The sequence below is a fragment of the Chionomys nivalis genome, chromosome 11 (genome assembly GCF_950005125.1).
Source record: "Chionomys nivalis chromosome 11, mChiNiv1.1, whole genome shotgun sequence".
Lineage (NCBI taxonomy): Eukaryota > Metazoa > Chordata > Mammalia > Rodentia > Cricetidae > Chionomys > Chionomys nivalis.
Window position 1 is genome coordinate 17,103,123 of NC_080096.1, and position 22,734 is coordinate 17,125,856.

Genomic DNA, 22,734 nt, shown 5'->3' on the forward strand with positions numbered 1-22,734 from the left:
TTAGAAGGGAGTGCAACCTGCAGAGTCCACGGAGGCTTCTGAGTGACTGTGTGCTAGCCCAGAGAGGGCATCCCTCTGCTCTGTCTTCCTGATGAGAGAGAGAGAGAGAGAGAGAGAGAGAGAGAGAGAGAGAGAGGAGAGAAGAGAGAGCTGGCCTGGAGAAGGTTAGAAGGCCTGAATTCCTGCTGTCCTTTCTAGCTGGTCCCCAAGGCCTCTGTGCTTTCTCTGACATCCTGTGGGTGGGGCTGGGTATATCTGTTTGTGGTTATACATCCTGAATAAGGCTTTTTCTTTCTTTCTTTCTTTCTTTCTTTCTTTCTTTCTTTCTTTCTTTCTTTCTTTCTTTCTTTCTTTCTGCCACAGTATACCAGGGGCTCTACATCTAGTCAGGAGTGGGTGTATATGCCAGTCACCTTGCCAGGCTCTGAGCTAGGTCTCCAGAGGAAGCAGGGGCCCCTTCAGCCCCAGACTGGATGCAGCTCTAGGTCTCTCCCAGGTAGAAGGAACCCTCGCCTACCCTCATTCACGATGCCAAGACAGAGATGCAGACGTTTAACCCAGCATTGCTTTCACACGCGTGCAGTCTAATGCAGAGTAATTACTCCTGCCCAGCCATTGGGCAGTCCTATATTCTTCGGGTCTTACGGTAAGAAACATGGGTCAGCGAGTTACCCGATGAGGGTATCTTAGGCAGGAACTCTGTCTCAGTGGGAAAACAGCAGCCGTGAGTTAACTTAGGCCCTTTGACAAGGTGCAGCAGGTCTTCATGGCTGCCCTGTCCTAAGCCTGCATTTGCATCTCCTAGGTGGGCATGAGGTTCATCCTGCGACATCAGTGCATGTCATTGACATTCATAGGCATGGGACAGAAGGAAGCCGAAACTGAGGGATACACAGTGTTTTGAGGCCTGGACCTTGGCAGAGACTGTTTAGCACACGCTGAGCCCTTACCTCTTTCTTGAGTGCACACTTGGGTGATGGGAGCATGCGTATATATGGATGAATTACAGGATTAAATTGGAGAATGGGCCTAACATGGCTTAGTGGCGCAGGGCACCTGCTCCTAACCTTGATGAGCTGAGTTCAGTCCCCACGACTAACGTGTGGGATGGAAGAACTGACTCCGCAAAGTTGTCTTGTGACTTCCAGATGTGTGCTGTGTCACGCATGCGGGTGTGCATGCACGTACACACAATAAAGAATGTTGGAAAATCAGAACTAAATAAAGTAATACTGGTGGCGTTTGGCACGTGGCAGCCATCTACCGTGTTCACCTTCACGTGCCGTGTTCTGTCAAATTCTTACTGCAGCCAGTGGGACGGAAACATGATGAGCCATGTTTTACGGCAAAGGAAACTGACTCACAAGCTGAGTGACCGGGTAGAGGTGCACAAGGGCGCACAGGGCAGATCAAGAGCAATTCAGAATGTCTGAAGAGGCCGGTAAGATGGCCCAGGAGCTGAAAGCGCTTGCCCAGCAAGCCTGACAGCCAGAGTTTGATCCTTGGAACCCGCTGTGGGAGGCCAGCACCAAGTCCCACAGCCTCCATCGGCGCACGGTAGCGCTCATACTTACACATCATGACAGTAGTAAATTAAATGATTATAACATAAAATACAATAAACGGATTGTACAATGGAATCTTTTTTTTTTTTTTTTTTTTACATGTCTTGTAGTTCCTTTCACAGACCTAACCATGAGCAGCCCTGTGAGTCAAGCAACCACAAGTTACTATATGAGGCGTTTCCAATGATGTGTGGCTACTAGGGAAGCCCCATCAGGATAGACCTCAAATGTACAATGGAATCTAAATTTGTATGGTTTTTGTAGGTGCTTTGGGCTGGATTATTTTGCTTTGTATGTTTGATTTTTTTTTTTCTTTTCTAAGCGTAAGAAGATCTTACAGAACCTTTTGCTATGGTGGTACGGTTTTGACCATGAGCTTCTGGCACGAGTTTTCTCTTCTGTGTTTGGGAAAAGTTTGAGAAACACTGAAAACACCAGTTCAATGACATTAACAGGGTGATTGTCATCCCTGCTCCTACTGGAAGCCATATGACAGTCCACACTTTACAGATAAGACGCTGAGTCACCCAGAGCCAAATTGACATGGGCATCTGGTCCCACCTCCCAGAAGAGCGCCCCCCCCATGCCAGGATTTACTTCACATTCTTTCCTTCCTAAATTGAAAACCCCATGATTTGGTGGTTGTGTTGGGTTTTTAGTGTTGTTACTGCTGGATTGGTTTACTCTAAGACAAGATCTCCTTATATCGCCCAGGCTATCCTGTGGTCCTGCCTAGCCTCGGCCTCCCCTGAGATTGCGAGCATGTGCCCCACACCTGAGGATGGTTCCTATTTGATGCTCATGGGATCTATCTGTTGATTTTGGAGACCTGGAGAAGTGGATGTGGACAGTCTTTTGTCCTCAAGCTTATAAAGGAAAGGAAGGTTTAAATTAGGATTGATAGGAAGGAGGAAAGGAAATGGGATGTCTGAGGGCCAGGAATGAAGCTTTTAAAGGACAGTCTCTTTATTTGGGGGTCAGAGGCCCAACAATCAGGCCTTCGTGATCCCCTTTTACATGTCCAGATGTGCTTTGCCTGAAGCGCTTTCTCAAGCAATGAAGCTGGGTGCTATGTCTCATGTGCATGAGTTTTTCATGTCCTTCTCCACCATACAGAGTTTGGCCAGAGTCAGAAGACACGCCTTCGCCCTTCTGCTTGGGGGAGACCATGAGCTGCCTCAGGGGAGCCTGAGGGGAAGGCTGTAAATCAACCCAGAGAGCCCAGAGAAGAACGCATTTTGCTGAGGAAGAGACCTAGGAGGCTGCTGGAAGGAGGGGAACACCGGGAGAGATGGCTCCCAGTTTGCACCCTGCCTAGCGGAAGCCCCAGCTCCCAGCCGGGCCAGGTGGGATGCACCACTAGACAGCCATGGATGGGGCCCACAGCACAGGCCTGCAGCTGCATCCATTCCCGACTACCAGCAGCTCCGTGAGCCTGAGCAGCAGCGAGGGCTCCTTCTCCTACAAGGCAAGCACTTCACTGTCCTTTGGGAATGTTGTGGGTTTCTAAATGGCCTCACAGGTGTCCCCTGTGTCTGTATGCTGATCACTAGCTGAGACAGGCAGGTGCTCCACCATAGAGCGCAACGTGGAATCGAAAGGTAAGAAATGCTCGCTCAAACACATAAAACTAGGGCTAGGGAGATGGCTCAGGCAGGAGAGTGCTCTACCGGATGAGGGTGGGGCTGGAGTTTGGATCCACAGCACCCATGTAAATGCTAGGCAATTTTGGCAGGCTGTCTATAATCCCAGCCCACAGGAGGCAGAGACAGGAGAGGCACTGGAGCAAGCTGCCTCACTAGACTGGCCAGGTCAGCCAGCTCTGAGTTCAAGCTAAAAAACCTGGCTTCAGTAACTAAGGTGGAGAGCAAACAATGAGATGGAGAACAAATCATGAGAACTCTGGAGGTTGACCTCTGACCTCCAGATGGCCCTGCACCTGCACACACATGCAAATATACCACACACACTGAAATCGCACTGATAAATACAAATGTTGAAAAAATACACTTCCAGTTAGGAGATTTATTTTTTTATTTTTTTTTCAGTTAGGAGATTTATTAATATTTATTTTATTTTATATGTATGTGTGTATGTCTGTGCACCTTGCCCAAGGGGGTCAGAAACGGTGTTTCCTCTGGATTTGGGGTTACAGATGGGTGTGAGTCAGCATGTGGTAGCTGGGTACCGAACCCAGGTCCTCTCTAAGAGTAGTGTGTACTCTTAACTGCCGAGCCATCTCTCCAGTCCAGAAGATTTGGGTTTTAGTTGAGAGTCTCTGTTCACATCTCAGTCTGCCTTGTCTTTTTCTAGTGTTTTAAGATCTGGAGCCACACTGTTCAGAAGGTTTGGGATCCCCTGTTTCAGTTCCCCCTCCTGGTGGAATACTTCCCCACAGCACTGACAGAATACTCCCTCACAGCACTGATGGTAGAATACTTCCCATAGCACCGATGGTGGGATACCCCCCACAGCACTGACTGTAGAATACTCCCCACAGCACTGACGGTGGGATACCCCCCACAGCACTGACGGTGGGATACCCCCACAGCACTGACAGTGGAATGCTTTTCCCACAGCACTGACTGTAGAATACTCCCCACAGCACTGACGTGGAATATGTCCCACACCGCAGGCTTCCAGGATGACTGCCCAGTCGCCTGTTGAGCTGCTCTGTGGGAATCCGCATGAGAGCTTCCCTGTGGTTGGACACTCGGGTTGTTTAGACTCTGGGATGATATGACTGTGACCATGACTGAGGGCCGTCCCTGATGCTCATCTCGGATGATTTCCTTGGGTGTGTTTTAGATTGTTTCCTATGAATAGGTAAAGGTTTTCATGTCAAACTTCGATGTCCCTAACAAAGCATATAAAGACTGGAATCAGGCTTTTTTTGTTTGTTTGTTTGTTTGTTTGTTTTTTGTTTTCCTCTGAATCAGTTGGTTTCTTAGCTTTATTTCCCTTCACTGGGATAGAAACAACTTCAGGAAGAAGCTCATAATTCTGGGTCATAGCAGTGAAGTCATAGTGGCTGGCGCTTGAGGGAGTTGGTCACATGACATCCATAATCGGGCTCAGAAAGCAAAGAATGCACACATGCTTGCTAGTGCTCAGCTTTCTTTCTCCCTTTCCTCCAGGGAATGGTGCCACCCACAGTGGGCGGTTCCTCCCCCATCAGTTAACCTAAGACAGCCCCCACAGACATACCCACAGGCCAACCAGATCTAGGCAATCCTTCGTTGAGACTTTCTGCCCAGGTGACTCTCGGTTGTGATGAGTTGACAATTAAAGGACCCATCCCAGGGGCTAGAGAGATGGCTCAGTGGTTAGGAGCACTGGCTGCTCTTGCGGAGACCTCAGGTTTAGTTCCTCGTACCCACATGGCAGATCCAGGGGATCCCATTCCTCTTCTGACCTTCCTCAGACCCTGCATACATGTGGTGCCTATACATACACTCAGGTGCACACACGTGTGCATAAAATGAAATAAGTTGTCTTACAGTCGAGACTGATAACACCCTGGTGCTGAAGGAGGTTTAGAGATCACCAAGCGCTCTGGTTTGATGGATTGGGGAACTGGAGGCAAACGGTGGGAGGGGCATACTTGAGATCATGTAGCACATTGATAGGAGAAGCTCCGACTTGTTTTCAGCTCTGAGTGACGATAGGAATCTCGACAAGTCACGAGCACTGAGCTTTCATTCTGCCCCAGTGCTGGGCTGCGTTCTTCAAATGTATCTTCCCCAACAGTCTTCTCATCGACACTGAAAGTACATACCTTCTTCCTCACCTTAAAGTGGCAGTAACACCTGCCTCCTGGCTGTTAGAAGGAGCCAGTGAATCCGGCCACATGAAGCTTGGAACAGCGACCCGCATACGATGGCCAGCTTTCAGCAGGTGGCTGCTAGCAGCATTTTCATCCCCACTTTGAGGACAAGGAAACTGAAGCCTGAGGTTTTACGGTAGCATGCCCTTAACCACCTCACTGGCATCATGGCTCCTCAGCCAGTGCCCTCTCTGCCTCAGCAGACTCCTGAGTGCCCCCGTCACCCCGTAGGCCAGGGAGGTGCTAGGGAGAGAGACACAGGAGGAGAATGGAAGAGGTATTTTCATTTTAATTCCATCTGATCAGAGAGGCTGGATACACGCGTATGGGAGTTCCAAGAGTCTGCCTGGAATTGGGCTCGCTGCAGAGAGAGCAAGAGTCACCCCTGACGTTCCATCCTACCTAGGTAGCTCCCATGCAGAGTTGGGTCTATTTCAAAGTCAGGGTGGCATGGTTTTCTTGCTCTCTGCTCTTTCCATGGAAACCTATCATTTCCACCTGCCTTGGGGTCAGTGCCGTGTTCTTGGAGGAGTGAGTGATAGGCAGAACAGCCACAGTGAGCATCGGGAGACCTAGAATCCAGCTCAGCTTTTCGTCATGTTTGACCTCAGTCAGGCCCTCTCTTTCAGCACCTTGGTTTCTGTCTTTGTCAAATGAAGGGGTGGAGTCTGTGATGGTTCCCCAGTCCTGGCTGATTACCAGCCATACTTGGGGAGCTCTGGCTCAGCCTTGAACACATCTCTTTGTCTGCACCCTCTCTCCCTTCTTCTCCCTTTGCAAATCCTGGTCCAAGAAACCTGGGCAGCTGTGTGGATGAGTGAGATCATCTTCCCTGGAGTTCAGGAGAGGAATGGGCAGGATAGGTCTCCACAACAACCTGCCATTAAGAAAAAATGTGGTGTTGGGCATAGTGGTGCATGTTGGGAGGCAGAGGCAGGTGGATTTCTGTGAGTTCCAGACCCGCCTGGGCTACATAGTGAGACTCTGTCCCTGCCCCCCTCCCCCAGAAGGAAAGAGGGAGGGAGGGAAGGAAGGAAGAACTAAAGCAGAGAGGTGGCAGTGTAGAGTGCTGAGACCTCGGACTTTGTACTCAGACAGGCTGACGTCGAGTCCTGGCTTTGCTATGTCTTGAGTTAAAGCCTAGGAAAGTCATAGACCTGCAGGTGAGGCTAGAATCCGCCCTGTAATTCCATTAGGAGGATGGCTGGAATGCCCAGAATGAGGAACCCCAAGTCACGTGAGTCACCCATTTCTGCTTGGGAAACTCTACCAGTCCACCCAATTCCTTTATCACATGTTCCGACACTTCCCAGTAGGAAATATCGGTCCTTTGTCCATAGTTAGTTAACAGACTTTGCCGTAAGCATCCATGTGTGGTGAGCATTGACTGTAGCAGGGACGGTACTGATCCTCCCGCATCTCTTATAACTTCATCTTACACCTAAGGAAACTGGCACAGAGAAGCTCATTAACTTTCCTGCGACCGCACAGTCTATGTAGTCCGTAAAAGCTGGAATTTGAATCATCTACTCAGCGCCAAGGCCCGGGGTCCTGGCCACCATTTTATGCTGTTTATATTGTGCCAGGCACTCAGCCAGACTCCTTCTGTTCCTACCACAAGTGTAGGGATGGCTGGCACAAGGCCGGTAATGCCTCGCCTGCTAAAGACAGCGTCGGGGAGGTGGCCTGAAGCCAAGCTGCAGGTGTGGCAGATCTGGTTCGCTGGAGCACATTCTTTGAAATGCCAGCCACCCAGAGCCAGTCAGGGGGCAACTTACCTGTTTGTAGCTTCAAGCCCAAAGCATTGTGGGAGATCAGCTTAAGCTCCAAGAGATGGCTGTGATGCTGGTGGTGTTTAAGTGGAGGCTGGTGGGAGCAGACCAGAGGGGGACCTGGACACTGGCGTGGGAGCAGACCAGAGGGGGACCTAGACACTGGCGTGGGAGCTGACTCACGTGGATGCCGAGATCCATGCCTCTCGCCTGCAGCTGCCTTTCTGGAAACATTTCATTTCCTTTCAGAGTCATAGGGGGTAAACAAAAAAATCAGTTTGGATTAGAAAACATCAGCTTCAGGACCCTGCATCTGTGGGAGAGCTGGTCCTGCCCCTCAACAACCCACAGCACTGTGGTGCAGGGGGAGGTGTGAAGTGGGCACAGGAGATCCCAGCACTCGGGAGGCAGATGGAGCTCTGTGAGTTCGAGTCCAGCCTGGTCTATAGAGTGAGTTCCATGACAGTAAAGGATACACAGAGAAACTCTGTCTCAAGAAAGCAAAACAATAACAACGACAACAAAAACAACAAACAAACAAAAAGCAATGATAGTGAAGGTGAGCCATGGGAGCCAGGCTTGTTGGCACACTTAGGAGTGCCGGCAGTTCAGTAGGACCAGAAACTCAAGGTCATCCTCAGGTACATAATGAGTTTAAGGCCAGCCTAGGCTACAGGAAATGCTGTCTTTAACAAAATAAAAGAAAATAATATGAAGACAAACTATAGCAGTTGCTAGAATCATTTCAGGATTTACTGCACCATGTGCTGCTTCAGCTCTCTTTTGGGGGATTTATAATCAACTTTCATCATAACATCTGAAGGCCGAGGCCCAGAGACTTGAGGTCATTCCCCAATGTCACACAGCAAGGAAGTAGCAGAGGCAGGATCCCACTCAGATCCGCTGTCCTGAATCCCTAGAGGAGCAGAGAGAGGCACCTCTGGCCTCTCCACTGTCTCCCTGATACCACGGTTACAGGGAGCTTGCAGCCGTGGCAGGAAGTCGTCTGAAATGTCACTGCCTCTGTCCCAGGGTCCCTTTCCAAGTTTCACTTTGAGGACACTGTGGCCCAGAGGTCTCACTGAAGAGATGACTGGGACCCCTGGCTTCTGCCACTGAGTGGGGCGCCCTTTCGTTCTGAGGTGTCTCCCTTTAGGTAATGTATGATTATCCTAAAAATAAGGCCCACTGCTCCTTCTCATCCCAAAATTATATGGGGGCAAAGAGCCCTGGCTTGAGCTGGGCCCTGCTGGCCATGCCTGGGCATGATCTGCTCCGCTGGCCTGGTCTCGCGCCTCCTTGGGTGATGTCTGAGATGCAGTGCCTGACAGCATTTGTCGGCTCATCCTGTCACAACCGCTCTCTACTGGAAAGCTGAAGCCTGGTGAGGACTGGAGGAGGCGGGGCCACCAACTACTCGCCCCTCCCCTCCGAGGTGATAGGTTCTCAGAACACACAGATAGTCCAGGAGAAGCTATAGCCTTAGCCTCCACCAGGCAGTGTGGACCGCAGGCCCCTCAGCTGGGACCTGCTTGTTCCCGTTTGCACCTTAAGGGCCATGTCTGTGTTCTGAGTTCCTAAGTCAGTGTTGGTCATATACTTGGTGCTTCTCGCTGTGAATAATTCCCCCAGGGACCAAGGATAACTCTTTAGCAACTGAGGGAGCTGCTGGGGGTCCAGTGAGAAGCCATTGGCCAAGCCTCCAGAGCTAGAGTCCGGTCTTCAAGCTCTGAGGCTGGAAGAGGAAATTCGGACAGGATCCTTCTTGGCTCTGAATGCCTCGTGCCAAGCCCTGAGGGCAGCTGGTGAATGTGTGTTCAAACTGTGTAACCCCTGGGCGGCGGCAGCTGTCCATGACTTTAAATGTTCATAAAACTCCACCAAGCACCACTTCACAAGGGTTCGGGGGCATAATTAGCACTGATGAGGCCCTTGGAGACACTCAGATCGGAGGGCATGAGCGATGTCTGTTTGTTACTCACTGTGTCGGTCTGTAACCGGCTATTAAGCGTTAAGATTAATGTGCCGCGCAAATGGCTTTGCTGAGCAAACTTGGCTGCCTGCGTCAGCACCAAGTGGAGTACTTACACGGTGCCCCACCCCCAGCCCCAGTTCCTTCTCACCTCTGAGTAAACTCAGAGAACACCCTGGAGACCGCGTGGGGCCAGCATTCTTATCAGGAGGCCAGAAGGCACACTTCCAATCCCAGGCCCTCCTGTCTGCGCCCTGGTTGGGTTGTGGTACCTACCTCTCCAAGGTTTACTTTAGGCGTCCGTGAGCTTCCAGCTCTGGTGCTGAGAAGAGATTAAAGTGGAACATTACCTCTTAGGGCTCTTTGGGGCGTTTGCTGTTTTGGTTTGTTTTAGTTTGGGATTTTGTTTTTGATTTTATTTATTTTGGGGGCTGTGTGTCTGTCTGTCTGTTGGTCTGAGTGTATGTATGTGCTCCATGTGTCCTCAGGAGTCCTCAGGATCAGAAGAGGTGTCAGGAATCCCTGGAAATTGCTACAAGTTTGTGAGCTACTGTGTGGGTGCTGGGAATTAAACCCGGGTCCCCTGCAAGAGCACTAAGAGCTCAGAACCACTGAGCTCTCTCTCCAGCCCCATGGGTTTGGATTTTTACTTATTTATTTATTTGGGGGGGCAACGTCTTGATCCTGTACTCCCTATGTAACCAAGGATGGCCCACTTCCCCAGTGCTGAGATCCTAGGTGTGTCCACCACCACGGGCTCTTTTCACTCTAATTCCATCCGATCAGGGAGCCTGGATACACGTGTATGGGAGTCTTGAAAGTCTACCTGAAATTGGGCTCGCTGTAGAGAGAGCAAGAGCCCTGACGTTCCTCCATGATTCCACCCCACCTCAGTAGCTCCCAGGCAGAGTTGGGTCTATTTCAAAGCCAGTTCTCTTAGGCTTGTATGTATCCCCAAAGGGAAAGTATAGAGATGGCCTCCCTCATCACGTGTGAGCCTTGTGTGAACGCCAGCCTTGACGGGGCCTCTCCATCACGTGTGAGCGCTGTGTGAACGCCAACCTTGACCATGAAACCCTTCACTGTGAGACGCCTGGTACTTAGATTAGTTTGTCTTTGTGGGTTTCCTAGTTTTCACTTCCCCATTCCTTCTCACCAGCTCTCCCTGATGCGGTTTGGTTTGTGTGGGTGGCAGGACGCTTTCCCCTTATTTAGCTCTTCCGCCTTCTTGTCAGCATCATTCTTTTAATCGACGTGCTATCAAAGGATGGCATAGTCTCTATGTGAAAGTCATAGTGGCTCAGTTACAAGTTGAGCCATATGAAACCACTGTTTCCTCTGTCAAAAATAGTCAGATAAGGGGACAGCAGAGATGGCTCAGCAGTTAAGAACATGCACTATTCCTGCAGAGGACCTGGGTTCGGTTCCCAGCACCCACATAACAACTTACAACTGTGTCTAACTCTAGTTCTGGGGGAACTGATGACCCCCCCCCCCCAGCCTGTGCAGGCACTAGGCATGCAGGCAATGCACATACATGCATTCATGCAAAACATTCAAGTACATAAACATAAAAAAAACTTTTAAAATGGTCATCTGGGACAGGAACCTATAGCTTAGGTGATAGGGTACCTGCTGACCTTTTAAAAATGATGAACACAGTATGCCTGACACAGAGGTATGTTCACAGTATGTTGTGTAGATCGGTGCTGTGCCAGGAGTTGGGGGGATTAGGGTGGCAGTGGGGTGAGGGTGGGGTAGGGGTGGGAGGGTTCAGATCCCTGGAGCTAGATCTACAGGCAATTGTGAGCTGCCTCATAAAGACGCTGGAAAGGTAACTCTGAGAACGATATGCACTCTTTAAACCTGGAACCATCTCTCCAGCCCCAAGGTTTTATGGTTTTTGAGATATCATTTCAAGGATTGCCTTGAACTCTTGATCCTCCTGCCCCGACCACAGTAGTGCTAGGATGACAGGTGTGGCCACCACACCCTGCTCTTACTGTCATTTTTGTCACCTGTGCTTCCTAATTATTCTATCCTAAACGTATGTCGAGTGATCTTCTTTATTTAAAAAAAAAAGAGTATCATGCCCAGGAGCCTGATTCTCATCACTAGGGTGATTATAAATGAGGTTTGCATTGATTAATAACTGAAAAGTCCACACTGAAGCTGACCACTTGAGAGATTCTTGCTAAACTGTAAGACTTCCCTGGCAAGATGGTGATGGTAGAAGCCCCAGCCTGCGTTTCTCTTCCTCCACACTGGTTTCTACACGTTACCTTTCTGTTTAAGATGGTGGCGGGTCAGTGCCTCTCAGAGGCCAGTGGGGCAGGTTTGGGCCTGTTCAGGTCACCGAGATGAGGACAACCAAGTATAGTATTTTCTGGACGTTTCCAACTCAGGACAGTGCTCTGTGGATCTCTAAGGAACTGGGTGACACCTGGGTAGTCTGGAGGGAGGGGAGTATAGGCCTTGTTCCAATTTTGTTTGGGGGCAGACGGCTGAATATCACATATGTCCTGGTACCTGTTGACTTAAGTGCCACTCCCTTCTGTTCTGTGACCCTTCAGGAAAACTTGATTGGCGCTCTCTTGGCAATTTTCGGGCACCTCGTGGTCAGCATCGCCCTTAACCTGCAGGTGAGTCTCAGGTGCCAGCGCTGTCCCAGGCAGAGGAGCAATGCGGGTGAGCCAGGTCTGCTGTCTGCTCTCTGGGGGGACCCTGTCTGCTGCCTGAACCTCTCTACAGTCTTTGTCCTCCTTCCTCTCCCCATACCCGCCAGACTCCCATGGGTCACATCCTCCAGTTTTCTCCATGTGTGTGCGTGTGTGGTGTATGTGTGTGTGCTCATGTGTTTGCAGGTAGGCACGCCTGCTTATGGAAGCCAAAGAGCAATGGTGAGTCTCTTCCTCAATTGCTCTCCACCCTGTTTATTTGTTAAGATTTCTTTCACTTTGAATTATGTGTCAGCAGGAGATGTGTGCACAGGAGTGTGGGTGCTTACGGGGTCCAGAGGCATCAGATCCCCCTGGAGCTGGAGTTATGGGCGGTACCCGAAGTGGGTCCTCTGGCAGAGCAACACTGCCCTTAACCGCTGAGTGGGCTCTCCATCTCCAGCCCCACCGTATTTTTTTTTTTTTTTTTTTGAGTCAAGGTCTTTCATTGAACCTGGAGCTCAGTGAAAGCAAGACCAGCTGGCCAGCAAACCACTTCCTGTTTCCTTCTCCCCAGTGCTGAGATTACAGGCAGCCACTGCCATACCTGGCTTTTCATGCAGATGGTGAGAATCCAAACTCACGCTTGTATAGCAGACGTTTCTCTGATAGTGCTGTCTCCCCAGCCGAGCCCCGGACTTCTCTCTAGCAGTGACATCTTAACCACAGGCCCAGGTCTTGTCGCACGCTGCCCTGTGCCTCCAGCTGCTGGGACCATCATGGTGCCATCACCCTCAGCTCTGATTCCAGTACTGTCAGTGCCTCAAGTCTCGGGGACAGGGACGACAGCAGTTACCATAGAACCCCCACAGCGCCTGGCCGGGTGGTGGCCACAGCTCTGCTGTGCAGCGGCTGACATCTAGAGGAGCTTCCCCTGGGGTCCCAGGGCACTGGTACACAGGTATCCCAGGAGACAAGGATGTTCCCATGCCTGGTGGTCACCACAGGAGTCAGTGGGTAAATGTCCTCTCTTAAATTTCTCGGAGGTTCTCCGAGGCCTGCCCTGAGCCCCAGGCACAGTGCACACGCCTGTTACCCCTGCACTCAAGAGGTGGGGGGCAGGAAAATTTTAATTTCTTTTCCCTATTTATTTATTTATTTATTTATTTTTATGCATGTGAGTGTTTGACTGTCTATATGTCTGTGTGCTGTGTGTGTGTCTGGTGTCTGTGGATGTCAGAAGAGGGGATCAGATTAGATCCCCTGGACCTGGAGTTATGCATGGTTGTGAGCCACACGAGGGGTGCTGGAAACTAAACCTGAGTTCTCTGTAAGGGCATATGTGCTCTTAACCCCTGAGCCATCTCTCTAGCCCTGAGGATTGAAATTTCAAGACCAGCCTGGGTGACATGAGACAGTGTTCCAAGATGAAGAGAGGGGCTAGAGCGATAGCTTAATAGGTGAAGTCCTTGTCCTGCAGGCTTGAGGGCCTGAGTTCCATTCCTAGAACCTGTGTCAAAACAGCCAGTTGTGGCGGTGTGCGTGTATAAACCAGTGCCAAGGTGGCAGCGGCAGGTGAGACTGGGGCTCACTGGCAAGCCAGCCTAGCCTACGTGTCAAGCTTGGGTCACTGAGTCACTCTGTCTCAAAAACCATGGCGAAAGACTGTTTCCTCTGGCCTATACGCACACATACGGACACACATACACACATGCGCACACACAAGAGTGCATATCCACACACATGTAAACATGCACTCCCTACGCAACGTGCATGTTATCTACATACATGTGACTATGTACACATAATCACAAAGAAATGTCCATTTCCAGGTCCCACCCATGTCCACCCCCAAACCCAACTCAGGCCCCTATGTGTGGTTTTAAAAGTTTAGTGTTGGCTCGGATTCCTTCATCAAAGTCTTTCATCTGCTCTAAGCACCTGGTTCAACATCTGGTCAAATTGCATTCCTTCTTGGACTTCTAGAAATACTGCCACATCCGCCTGGCAGGCTCCAAGGACCCCCGGGCCTACTTTAAGACCAAGACATGGTGGCTAGGACTGCTCTTGCTGCTCCTGGGAGAACTGGGCGTGTTCGCCTCCTATGCCTTCGCCCCGCTCTCGCTCATCGTACCCCTCAGTGCCGTCTCCGTGATAGGTAAGCCCCAGCCTCTCCACCCAGGACCCATGGTCTGTGTGACCCGAGCGCCATCACGAGGCTCGGAGCACTCATATTAAACACACACACACAACTGGGGGCAGGCATGCTGGTACACACCTTTAATCCCAGAACTTGGGAGGCAGAGGCAGACTGGTGAGTTCTTGGACAGCCAGGGCTATGTAAGGAGACCCTGCCTCAAAAAAACAAAAACAAAAAACAAAAAATAAACCCACTACTCTTGGCAGCTGGAGACATGGCTCAGTAGTTAAGAGCATTGACTGTTCCTGCAGAAGAAATGCTCGGGCTCGATTCCTAGCCTCCACATGGGACTGTAACTCCAGTCTCAGGAGATCCAATGCCCTCTCCTGGCCTCTTCAGACACAACATATATGTGAAACACTGATTTATGTGCTGGTGAAACACCCATACACGCACACACTCAAATAAAGGTTAAAAACAAAATCAAGAACACTCTTGTGGCATCACTCTGAGAGGGAGTGAAGCAAGAGACACGGAAAGGCTTTGTGGGGAGGAAACCAAAGAGGGGATGTGATGGGATTATATTTTAATTTAAAATATATTTTAAAAAATAAATGCTGGTTAAAAAAAAAGAGGCACCTTTGCTTTGGTAAGAACATCTACCATCTATGTCACCCACAGGCCCAGCTCTGAGCACTCTGTGGGGGGAGACTGTAGCACCCATTTTACAGATAGAGAAAATGAGGTGCATGTCATCAGTGGCAGGCACGGGTGCGAGCCAGGGTCTCCGCCTCCAGACCGTGTTTAAGATTCAGAACATTTTCTTTAGAATGGCTTTGATGGCCACTGCAGAAGGGAGTTCAGCCTTCATCGAAGTGTCTTCACACTGGCAAGACCTACGACTTTCATCTCTTCACTGTCTTGCACCTCTGAGAAACGCTGTTGGTGCTCAGGTCTTTCCCTGTCATCCCGGCCAGTCACGTACCATCATTACCTTTCCCACTTGTCATTTTCCTGTGATTTCCATATCAGAGCACCTGAACCAGCCAAAGATGAAAGATCTTTAATGCCCCAAGGTGACAAATAAAATCCAGTTCTAATAGAGACAGCCCGGGAGCTGGAACATCCAATTCTAATAGAGACAGCCCGGGAGCTGGAACAATGGACTCGTCTTGAATGTCCCCTTCCATTTTGCTAGCTCCACTCTCTCCTGTTCTCAGGAAAACAGCAAATCTTGGCGCCTTACCTCTGCTTGAATTCTAAGTCCTCTTCACCGCAGGGAGGGCGTGTGCGTGACACATGTGCAGTAACTGTGCCCCACCCCGGGCTCAGGAAAGTCATCGTTAATCAATCACAACTGCCTAGGTTGAACCTCAGAATTCTCAGCTGCTATCAATTATAAGAAACTAACAAAATGGAAAACTTGATCGGATCTCCGCATTGCTGCTAGAAGAACCCCCTTGGTGAAACAGGGCTGGTCACCTGACCGCAGAAGCTGTGCTGAGGTTTTCCACCCAGTATCTTTTCTGTTCAGTGTTGGAGTGAAACCTGGGCCCTCGTGTGTGCTGGGCAAGTGCTTGCGGCTTAGTTACTAGGTCGGGCCAGTATTTTTTCTTTTCCCAGTGTTTTCTTCTAAGATGGTTTGAATGTCTCTGGTTAAGGCACGTTTTTTGGCCATCTCTGTCTTCCCTGTTGTTTTCTGGATTGCTTCCTGCACTCAGGCTACCACCAAGCCCCCACCGATAGTTAAATTTACGTCCTTTTCTCTGTTTTGTCCACTGCTGGGGTCTCTAATGACCTCTTGGAACCTTCACTCACAGTGAAGAATAAATGACTGAGGGACCAACACTGTAAATATTAGTCTTTGATTTTGAGTAAGTAAACCAGCTTCAAACGTAGAGGCTGAGACCTGGGGGTACAGAATGATGTCTGGTTGGGACCAGGTCCTGGTTTTGACGCCCAGTGCCATAATAAATAAATAAGGAGGATAAACTGTGACAAGGTTTGGGGGTCGAGCCAAAGAGATGGCTCAGAGGTTAAGAGCACTGGCTGCTCGTCCAGAGGTCCCTAGTTCAGTTCCCAGCACCTACTTGGTGGCTCACAACCATCTGTAATGAGATCTGGTGCCCTCTTCCGGTGTGCAGGCGTATATGCAAGCAGGACATTATATACGTAACAAATAAATAAATTGTAAACAAAAGATTTGGGAGTCAGCCGCTGGAGGTTAAGAAGCTCTTAGAACCTCCAAGGTCACCCTATGAGAAATCTACTTAACATACTAACAGCTCATCCCTTGTCTACTTAAGACTTTTCCATCCATTGCTGTTCCAAGTACCTCAATAACAAGAATCGTTTTATGATGAGCACTTACTGTATGCGGAATGATTTGCATATAGAATCTTATTTAATTGCCCTACAACTCAAAGAAGTAATAGTTTTCAGTGGGGTTTTTGGCGTGGGGAGGCAAGGAGATGGGCGTGGTCGCTGAAGCCCCTCACCCAGAGTGCGGAGCTGTACAGTGTCAGTGTATCTGCTCTGCCATGGTGAAATTCAAGCCACCTGTGGCCGCCCATATATATGACAGCAAGCTGGTACAGCCAGACCCAGTACACCGTCTCACAGAGTAGAAGACTGTCACTCAGAAAGTGACCTACCCAGGGCCACACAGCCAGCTGAGGCAGAGCTGGGCTAGTAATGGAGTCAGTCATGGCGGCTGCCAGCCTTGTCCAATAGATCGGTCACAGGAGTTTAAGTAAAGTTGTAACCCTGCAATAGTCAGGGAGGTACCATGGGGGAGGTAGGGTGCAGGAAGAGAAAAGCTCTGGCCCGCACCGTCCTGAGTTCAAATCCTGCCTTTTCCTATCAGCTTCACCTCTTTTAACCTCAGGATCCCCATTTATCAAATAAGACTAACTGTAGCACCCACCTCTAAGGTTGAGCATCCGAAAGTCACCCAAGTAAGTTTCCTCATGCACAGTGGACTGCAGGGCCCAGAGCCCTGGCTTAGGAAAAATCCCACAGAAGGCTCTGGGAGGTCCCCTCTCCCAGATGAAGTGACTGAGGCTGAAACAGACCAAACCCTAAAGACCTCGGGGGGACATGTGTCACCCAGAGGGCATGAGTTGGGGGGCCACCCCTCCACTTGCCTGCAACCTTATTCCTCTTCTCTCTCCTTGGCTTTTTTTCCAGCGAGCGCCATCATTGGAATCATATTCATCAAAGAAAAATGGAAACCTAAGGACTTCGTGAGTAAGTCACTGATGGAGCCAGCCCCATGGACATCCCCTCCGCACCCCACTCCCCCTTGGGGTCCTTGTTCCTGGGAGTGTCAAGGGCCCCAAGCCTTCCTACTCATGCTGCAACCTTTAATACAGTTTTCATGCTGCAGTGACCCCCTCCAACCATAAAATTACTTCCTTGCTAATTCGTAGCTGTAACTTTGTTACTGTTATGAGTCATAATGCAAATGTCTGATATGCAGGATATCTGATATGCAACCCCTTTGACCCCGGGGTCATGACCCACAGGTTGAGAACCACCTGTCTAGGTGGTGGGACTGAGGAGCTCACTACACAAGTCTTGTAGCTTTTCTTTGTGTCTAAAATCTTTTACATAGAACTTTACCGGGAGGAAAGTGCCAAAGTGTTGGGGATACACAGCCAGGCTTAGGGTTGCTCGAGTAAACAGAGTGAGCCTTCCCTCAGCAGCTGCATAGATCAGAGCTCTTAGCACACAGCCGGCCGTGCCTAGGCTGGACCTTCCCCTCTGGAGTATGACAGGACATCAGGGAAGAGGCACAGGGCTCTTGACCTCCACTCTGTCCTGGGTCCCAATGCTGGTCCCTGGCCGGCCTCTGGGCAGAGCAACAACAGCACCTGGTCTGTTCCTTGCAAGTCGGCTAAGTAGCTGCCTGGAAAAGAACAGTCATTCTTAAAAGTTACCCATTGGACTATGGAGTCTTCTTGGGGAGTTTTTTCGTTGGATTTTTCTCTGGGCTGCCAGCTCCCAAATAATGACACAGAGACTTAATTAGAAACACTCAGCCTTAGCGTAGGCTTGACTCACTAGCTCTTATAACTTAAATGAACCCATATTTTTATTTATCTACATTCTACCACTTGGTTTTTACCTCTCTCCCTTTCTGTGTGTTCGACTCATTCGCCTCTCCATGGTGTCTTTCACACCTAGATTTCTTCTCCTCTTCCTCTCTGTTCCGGGAAATCCCACCTATCCCTCGCGCCTAGCTATTGGCCATTTAACTCTTTATTAAACCAATCAGAAGGCACCAAAGGCAGAGTCACATCTTTACACTGTATTCAAAATATTTAAACAAATATTCCACAGTGAGTTTCAGTTCCTCTTCAGCCTGCCCATAAAGGGATTCTAGGCTTGGGACTTCCCTGTAAAGCGCACATCAGAACCACAGCACAGGGGCTGGGGTGTGGTTCATTGGGAAAGCCCACCCAGTGAACAAGGTTCTGGGTTCCACTCCTAGTACTGAAAAAAAAAAACAAAAAGTGAAACATAGCCCACTCCCAGAATAACTACAAAACATTTCGTGTTAGCAAGCATACAAGCAGCCCTTCCACACTACTGATGGGAGTGTAAATTGTTACAGGCATTTTTGGAGAGCCATGTCATGGTAACTATCAAACCAAACATCACCTACCTGGTGGTCCAGGGTTCCACTGCATACTTTATACCCAGTAGAGATTCACACAGACAGGAGTGTCCATAGCAACATACTCTACAATCCCAGGCAGCAAACACATGTGCCCAGCAGCAGACAGTGGATGCTTGGGTCGCCGTCACACAAGTTACTGCTCGACTGTTGGTACAGACAGACCTCACGAACACCATGCTGAGTGACCAAAGGAACTACACAAGTCCACGTCTATAGTGCTCAAAGTCAGTACAAATCAAATAAAAAATTTTAAAGTTTTATGGAACATTAATCAAATCCAGTAAGGAAACAATAAATTAAACACACACACACACATATCAAGGGGACCTAGAGAGATGGCTCGGTGGTTAAGAGCACTTGGTGGTCTTGCAGAGGACCTGGGTTCAATTCCCAAGACCCACGTGGTGAATCACAACTGTCTATAACTCCAGTTCTAGGAGATCTGGTGCCTTCTGACCCCCCAAAAGCACCAGGTACTCATTAGTGCACACACATGCAGGCAAATCACCCATACACATAAAATATACAAATAAACCTTACAAGAAGACATTAAGGAAGGTTGCTCTTTTGAAGTAAAGAACAACCAAAAATACAAGCAGTGCCAGATGCCTGTCACATGCTGTCTGAGTTATGGTTTCTGTTGCTATGGTGAAAGCAAGTTGGGGAGCAAAGGGTTTGTCTTATGCTTCCACACCCACAGTCTTTCACTGAAAGCAGTCAGGACAGAAATTCAGGCAGGGCACGAACCTGGAGGCAGGAGCTGATGGCAGAGACCATGGAGGAGTGCTGCTGACTGACTTACTCCCCATGGCTTGCTCAGCCTGCTTTCTTATAGAAGCCAGGACCACTACCAGCCAAGACTGGCCCCTCCCACGATGGACTGGCCCCTCCCCCATCAGTCACTAATTAAGAAAACACCCTTCAGGTTTTCCTGCAGCCTGATCTTATGGAGGCATTTTCTCATTTGAGGTTCCCCTATTTTCAGATGACTCTGGCTTGTGTCGGGTTGAGATAAAACTAGCCAGGACAAAGGCAAAGGCCGCCCTGACTTGCCAAGGACCCCCTATGCACCTGGCTCATGCCCTGAACCCCTGACCATCCTCCCTTTTTCCCCACAGGGCGCTATGTCTTGTCCTTTGTTGGCTGTGGTTTGGCGATCGTGGGCACCTACCTGCTAGTGACATTTGCACCCAATAGTCACGAGAAAATGACAGGCGAGAACATTGCCAGGCACCTGGTGAGCTGGCCTTTTCTCCTGTACATGGTAAGTGAAGGTCCATCCTTCTGCTTGAATAGACTGAAAGACGGTCATGTCCCAGTCGCCTGGCCCCAAGGCCAGCAGTTGGGATCACTGAGGCACAGTTGAACATGCCGGATACACATGGCTTGTCCTGGGCACCATCCAAATCCATCTGTGGTCACCATCAATCTTGGGTCTTCAGAGGGTTGTGAAGGCGTACGCACAGCCTGTGTCTATGAAGACAGGTAAAACAAATTATGGGTAGTTGTCACTGGGAGATGAAATTATGATGTAGATTTTATTTCCACTTCATCTCTCTGTGTCCAAAATTTTAACATCATGCATCTAATTTTATTTTTATTTTTTGTGGCACTAGAGATGAAGCCTGCGGCTTCACATATGCTAGGCAAGTTTCCCCACAGACCTACACTCCTGGCTCTCTTTTCACTTCCTAAATTTTGAACCAGGAGCTCGCTAAGTTGCCCAGGCTACCCTTGAACTCTCTGTGTAGCCCAGGCTGGCCATAAGGTCCTGATCCTCCTGCTTCATCTTTCCATGTAGCTGAAATGACAGGCCCGTGCCAGTGGGCCTAGCTTTTAAAGATTTTTTTTTTTTTTTTTTTTTTTTGGTTTTTTCGAGACAGGGTTTCTCTGTGGTTTTGGAGCCTGTCCTGGAACTAGCTCTTGTAGACCAGGCTGGTCTCGAACTCACAGAGATCCGCCTGCCTCTGCCTCCCAAGTGCTGGGATTAAAGGCGTGCGCCACCACCGCCCGGCTGCTTTTAAAGATTTTATGACAATGTTGTAAGCATGGGAGACTGTCCCCATTACTCATCTGTCATGTGGTGGCATGGTGGGGAGGCAATGTCCCCGCATTGCCCATCAATGCCCTTCAGTGCCTGAGGCAGATGGAAGAGCTGGCCATGAGGTCATAAGAGCAGGAGAGCTGTCCCTGCCCCTCATCAGCTGCATCACTTGGGAGAGTGGTCCCATGTTACACCGCAGCAACACAGTAGAGCTGGCCTTGAGGGTATTTGTGGGACAGCCGACCCCGAGCGTAGGAAAGAGCCGACTCCACACCTTACTCACCACTGCAAGGGGGGAACTAACCAGGGCACTGCTGGAGAGCTCACCCTGGGGGTGAGGACAAGGGAGAGCCGACCAACCCTGCAACCACCCAGGCCCAGACCCAGGATTATGTGTTAACCCACCCCAGCATCCACCTGATCTGTGATCTGCTAGAGCATGGTGTGGGGGGGGGGGGGCAGGAGGTGGTCCTGCGACCAGGAGTGCAGGATCTCCACAACACAGGGCAACAAGAGGATGTCCTGGAGGAGTCCCAGTGAGGTCCCAGCCTCAATAGTGTAGCAGAGACCAGGGCCTCGATCCAGACCAGTGATTCTGTGCGATGAACACCCATATGTAAAAATATGTGACTCATTGTGGCATGTTGCAGCTTCAATAGCAAAATGTTCCTCTTCTTCTTTTTTTCTTCTCTTAAATTTTAATTCGTTTTTTTTGGGGGGGGGAGGATGGGTGAGATTGGGAGGCATATAGTGAAAGACACAAAGAATAAATAAAACGTTGAAAAAAAGTTTTTATAAGAAAAGAGGGAGTTAAAAATATAGATAGAGCTGGGCGGTGGTGGCGCACACCTTTAATCCCAGCACTTGGGAGGCAGAGACAGGCAGATCTCTGTGAGTTCGAGACCAGCCTGGTCTACAAAGCAAGTTTCAGGACAGCCAGGACTGTTATACTGTTAACCTGTCTTGAAAAATCAAAATAAATAAATAAATATAATATAATACAAATATGTAATAATATGTTTATATGTGTAATATAAATATATTATGATTTAATAATTATATATATGGCTCAGTTGGCAGAGTTCTTCCCTACCATACATGAAGCCCTGGGCTGGATCCCCAGCACCACACAGACCGGGTGTGGTGGCACATACCTGTAATTCCAGCACTTGGGAGATGGCAGTAGGAGGATCAGGAGTTCAAAGCCCTCCTCAGCTGCATAGCCAGTTTAAGGCCAGCTTGGACTTGGAGAGACCCTGTCTCAAAAAAAAAAGAATAGTTAATTAAAATTAAACAGCTTTTTTTTTTTTTTTTTTAGTTCAGAATTAAACAATTTAAGAATGCTGTTTTTCCATGTATCACACAGCTGATGGGAAGCCAGGGGACAGAGCCCCCAGGGGACGGAGCCCAGCGCCCCCCCACCTGTCAGTGCTAGCTCCCCTTCAGATACACAAACACACTAAACGGAGAACAGCCCTGGTGCTCACTCAGCGTTTGCTGTGAGCTGGCCTCCAGCTGACACAGTGCAAAATGGGTTTATATGTCTCGCGTTCTCACAACGCTTTAAGCTGTTTTCCTCCCAGTCTCACGGATGGAGACACTGAGACTCTGAGCGGTCAGAGCACCTTTTTGCCTCAGAGAGCCCAGGAAACAGAGGACGGAATCCCTGGAGTCCAGAACTAGATCAGTCTTAAGTCCAGCAACCCCCAACAGAAACTTGTAGCAGAGCCTGACCCCCAAACGGGCCTCTCACTCTGAGAGAGCTGGCCTCCAATCCTGTGTGTGCTGTGTGGCAAGTCTCATTCCTTCTCTGAAATAGCAAAAGTGACTAGACTTAGGTTTGTCGGGGTGTAGCATGAGGCTGCAAAGCAGTCGCCCAGAATATGGAAGATGCTCTGTAAAGGGCTGGGTGGCTTCACCAGGCTCGACAGTGTGGCAGTGCCACCTGCTGAAGGGATTAAATCAAACTCAAAGAATACGTCTCTAGGGGATTTCCTACATGCTGGGCATTGTAGCAACTCCTGGTCTTTCCTGAGCCGCCCACACATGCACGGCCATCTTAGGGTTTAACACC

At 49.5% G+C, this 22,734-nt stretch overlaps 1 protein-coding gene and 1 non-coding gene across 4 annotated transcripts in view; one reads left to right on the plus strand and one right to left on the minus strand.

Moving 5' to 3' along the window:
• Window positions 1-22,734, plus strand: part of Nipal3 (NIPA like domain containing 3) — a 40,717-nt gene that overhangs the window by 1,493 nt on the left and 16,490 nt on the right. For 2 of the 3 annotated variants that reach the window (XM_057783978.1, XM_057783979.1), the window contains exons 2-6: window positions 2,682-3,033; window positions 11,709-11,777; window positions 13,779-13,950; window positions 17,122-17,181; window positions 19,735-19,880. In XM_057783978.1, the coding sequence (XP_057639961.1) occupies window positions 2,935-3,033; window positions 11,709-11,777; window positions 13,779-13,950; window positions 17,122-17,181; window positions 19,735-19,880 (546 nt within the window). In that variant the 5' untranslated portion in view covers window positions 2,682-2,934. Of the gene's footprint in view, window positions 1-2,681; window positions 3,034-11,708; window positions 11,778-13,778; window positions 13,951-17,121; window positions 17,182-19,734; window positions 19,881-22,734 lie in introns of those variants that run through there. The other variant, XM_057783980.1, reaches the window with a different exon arrangement.
• On the minus strand, window positions 1,663-1,793 carry LOC130884520 (small nucleolar RNA SNORA18). The gene has a single exon (XR_009058047.1). It is a non-coding gene; the product is annotated as a small nucleolar RNA SNORA18 (small nucleolar RNA).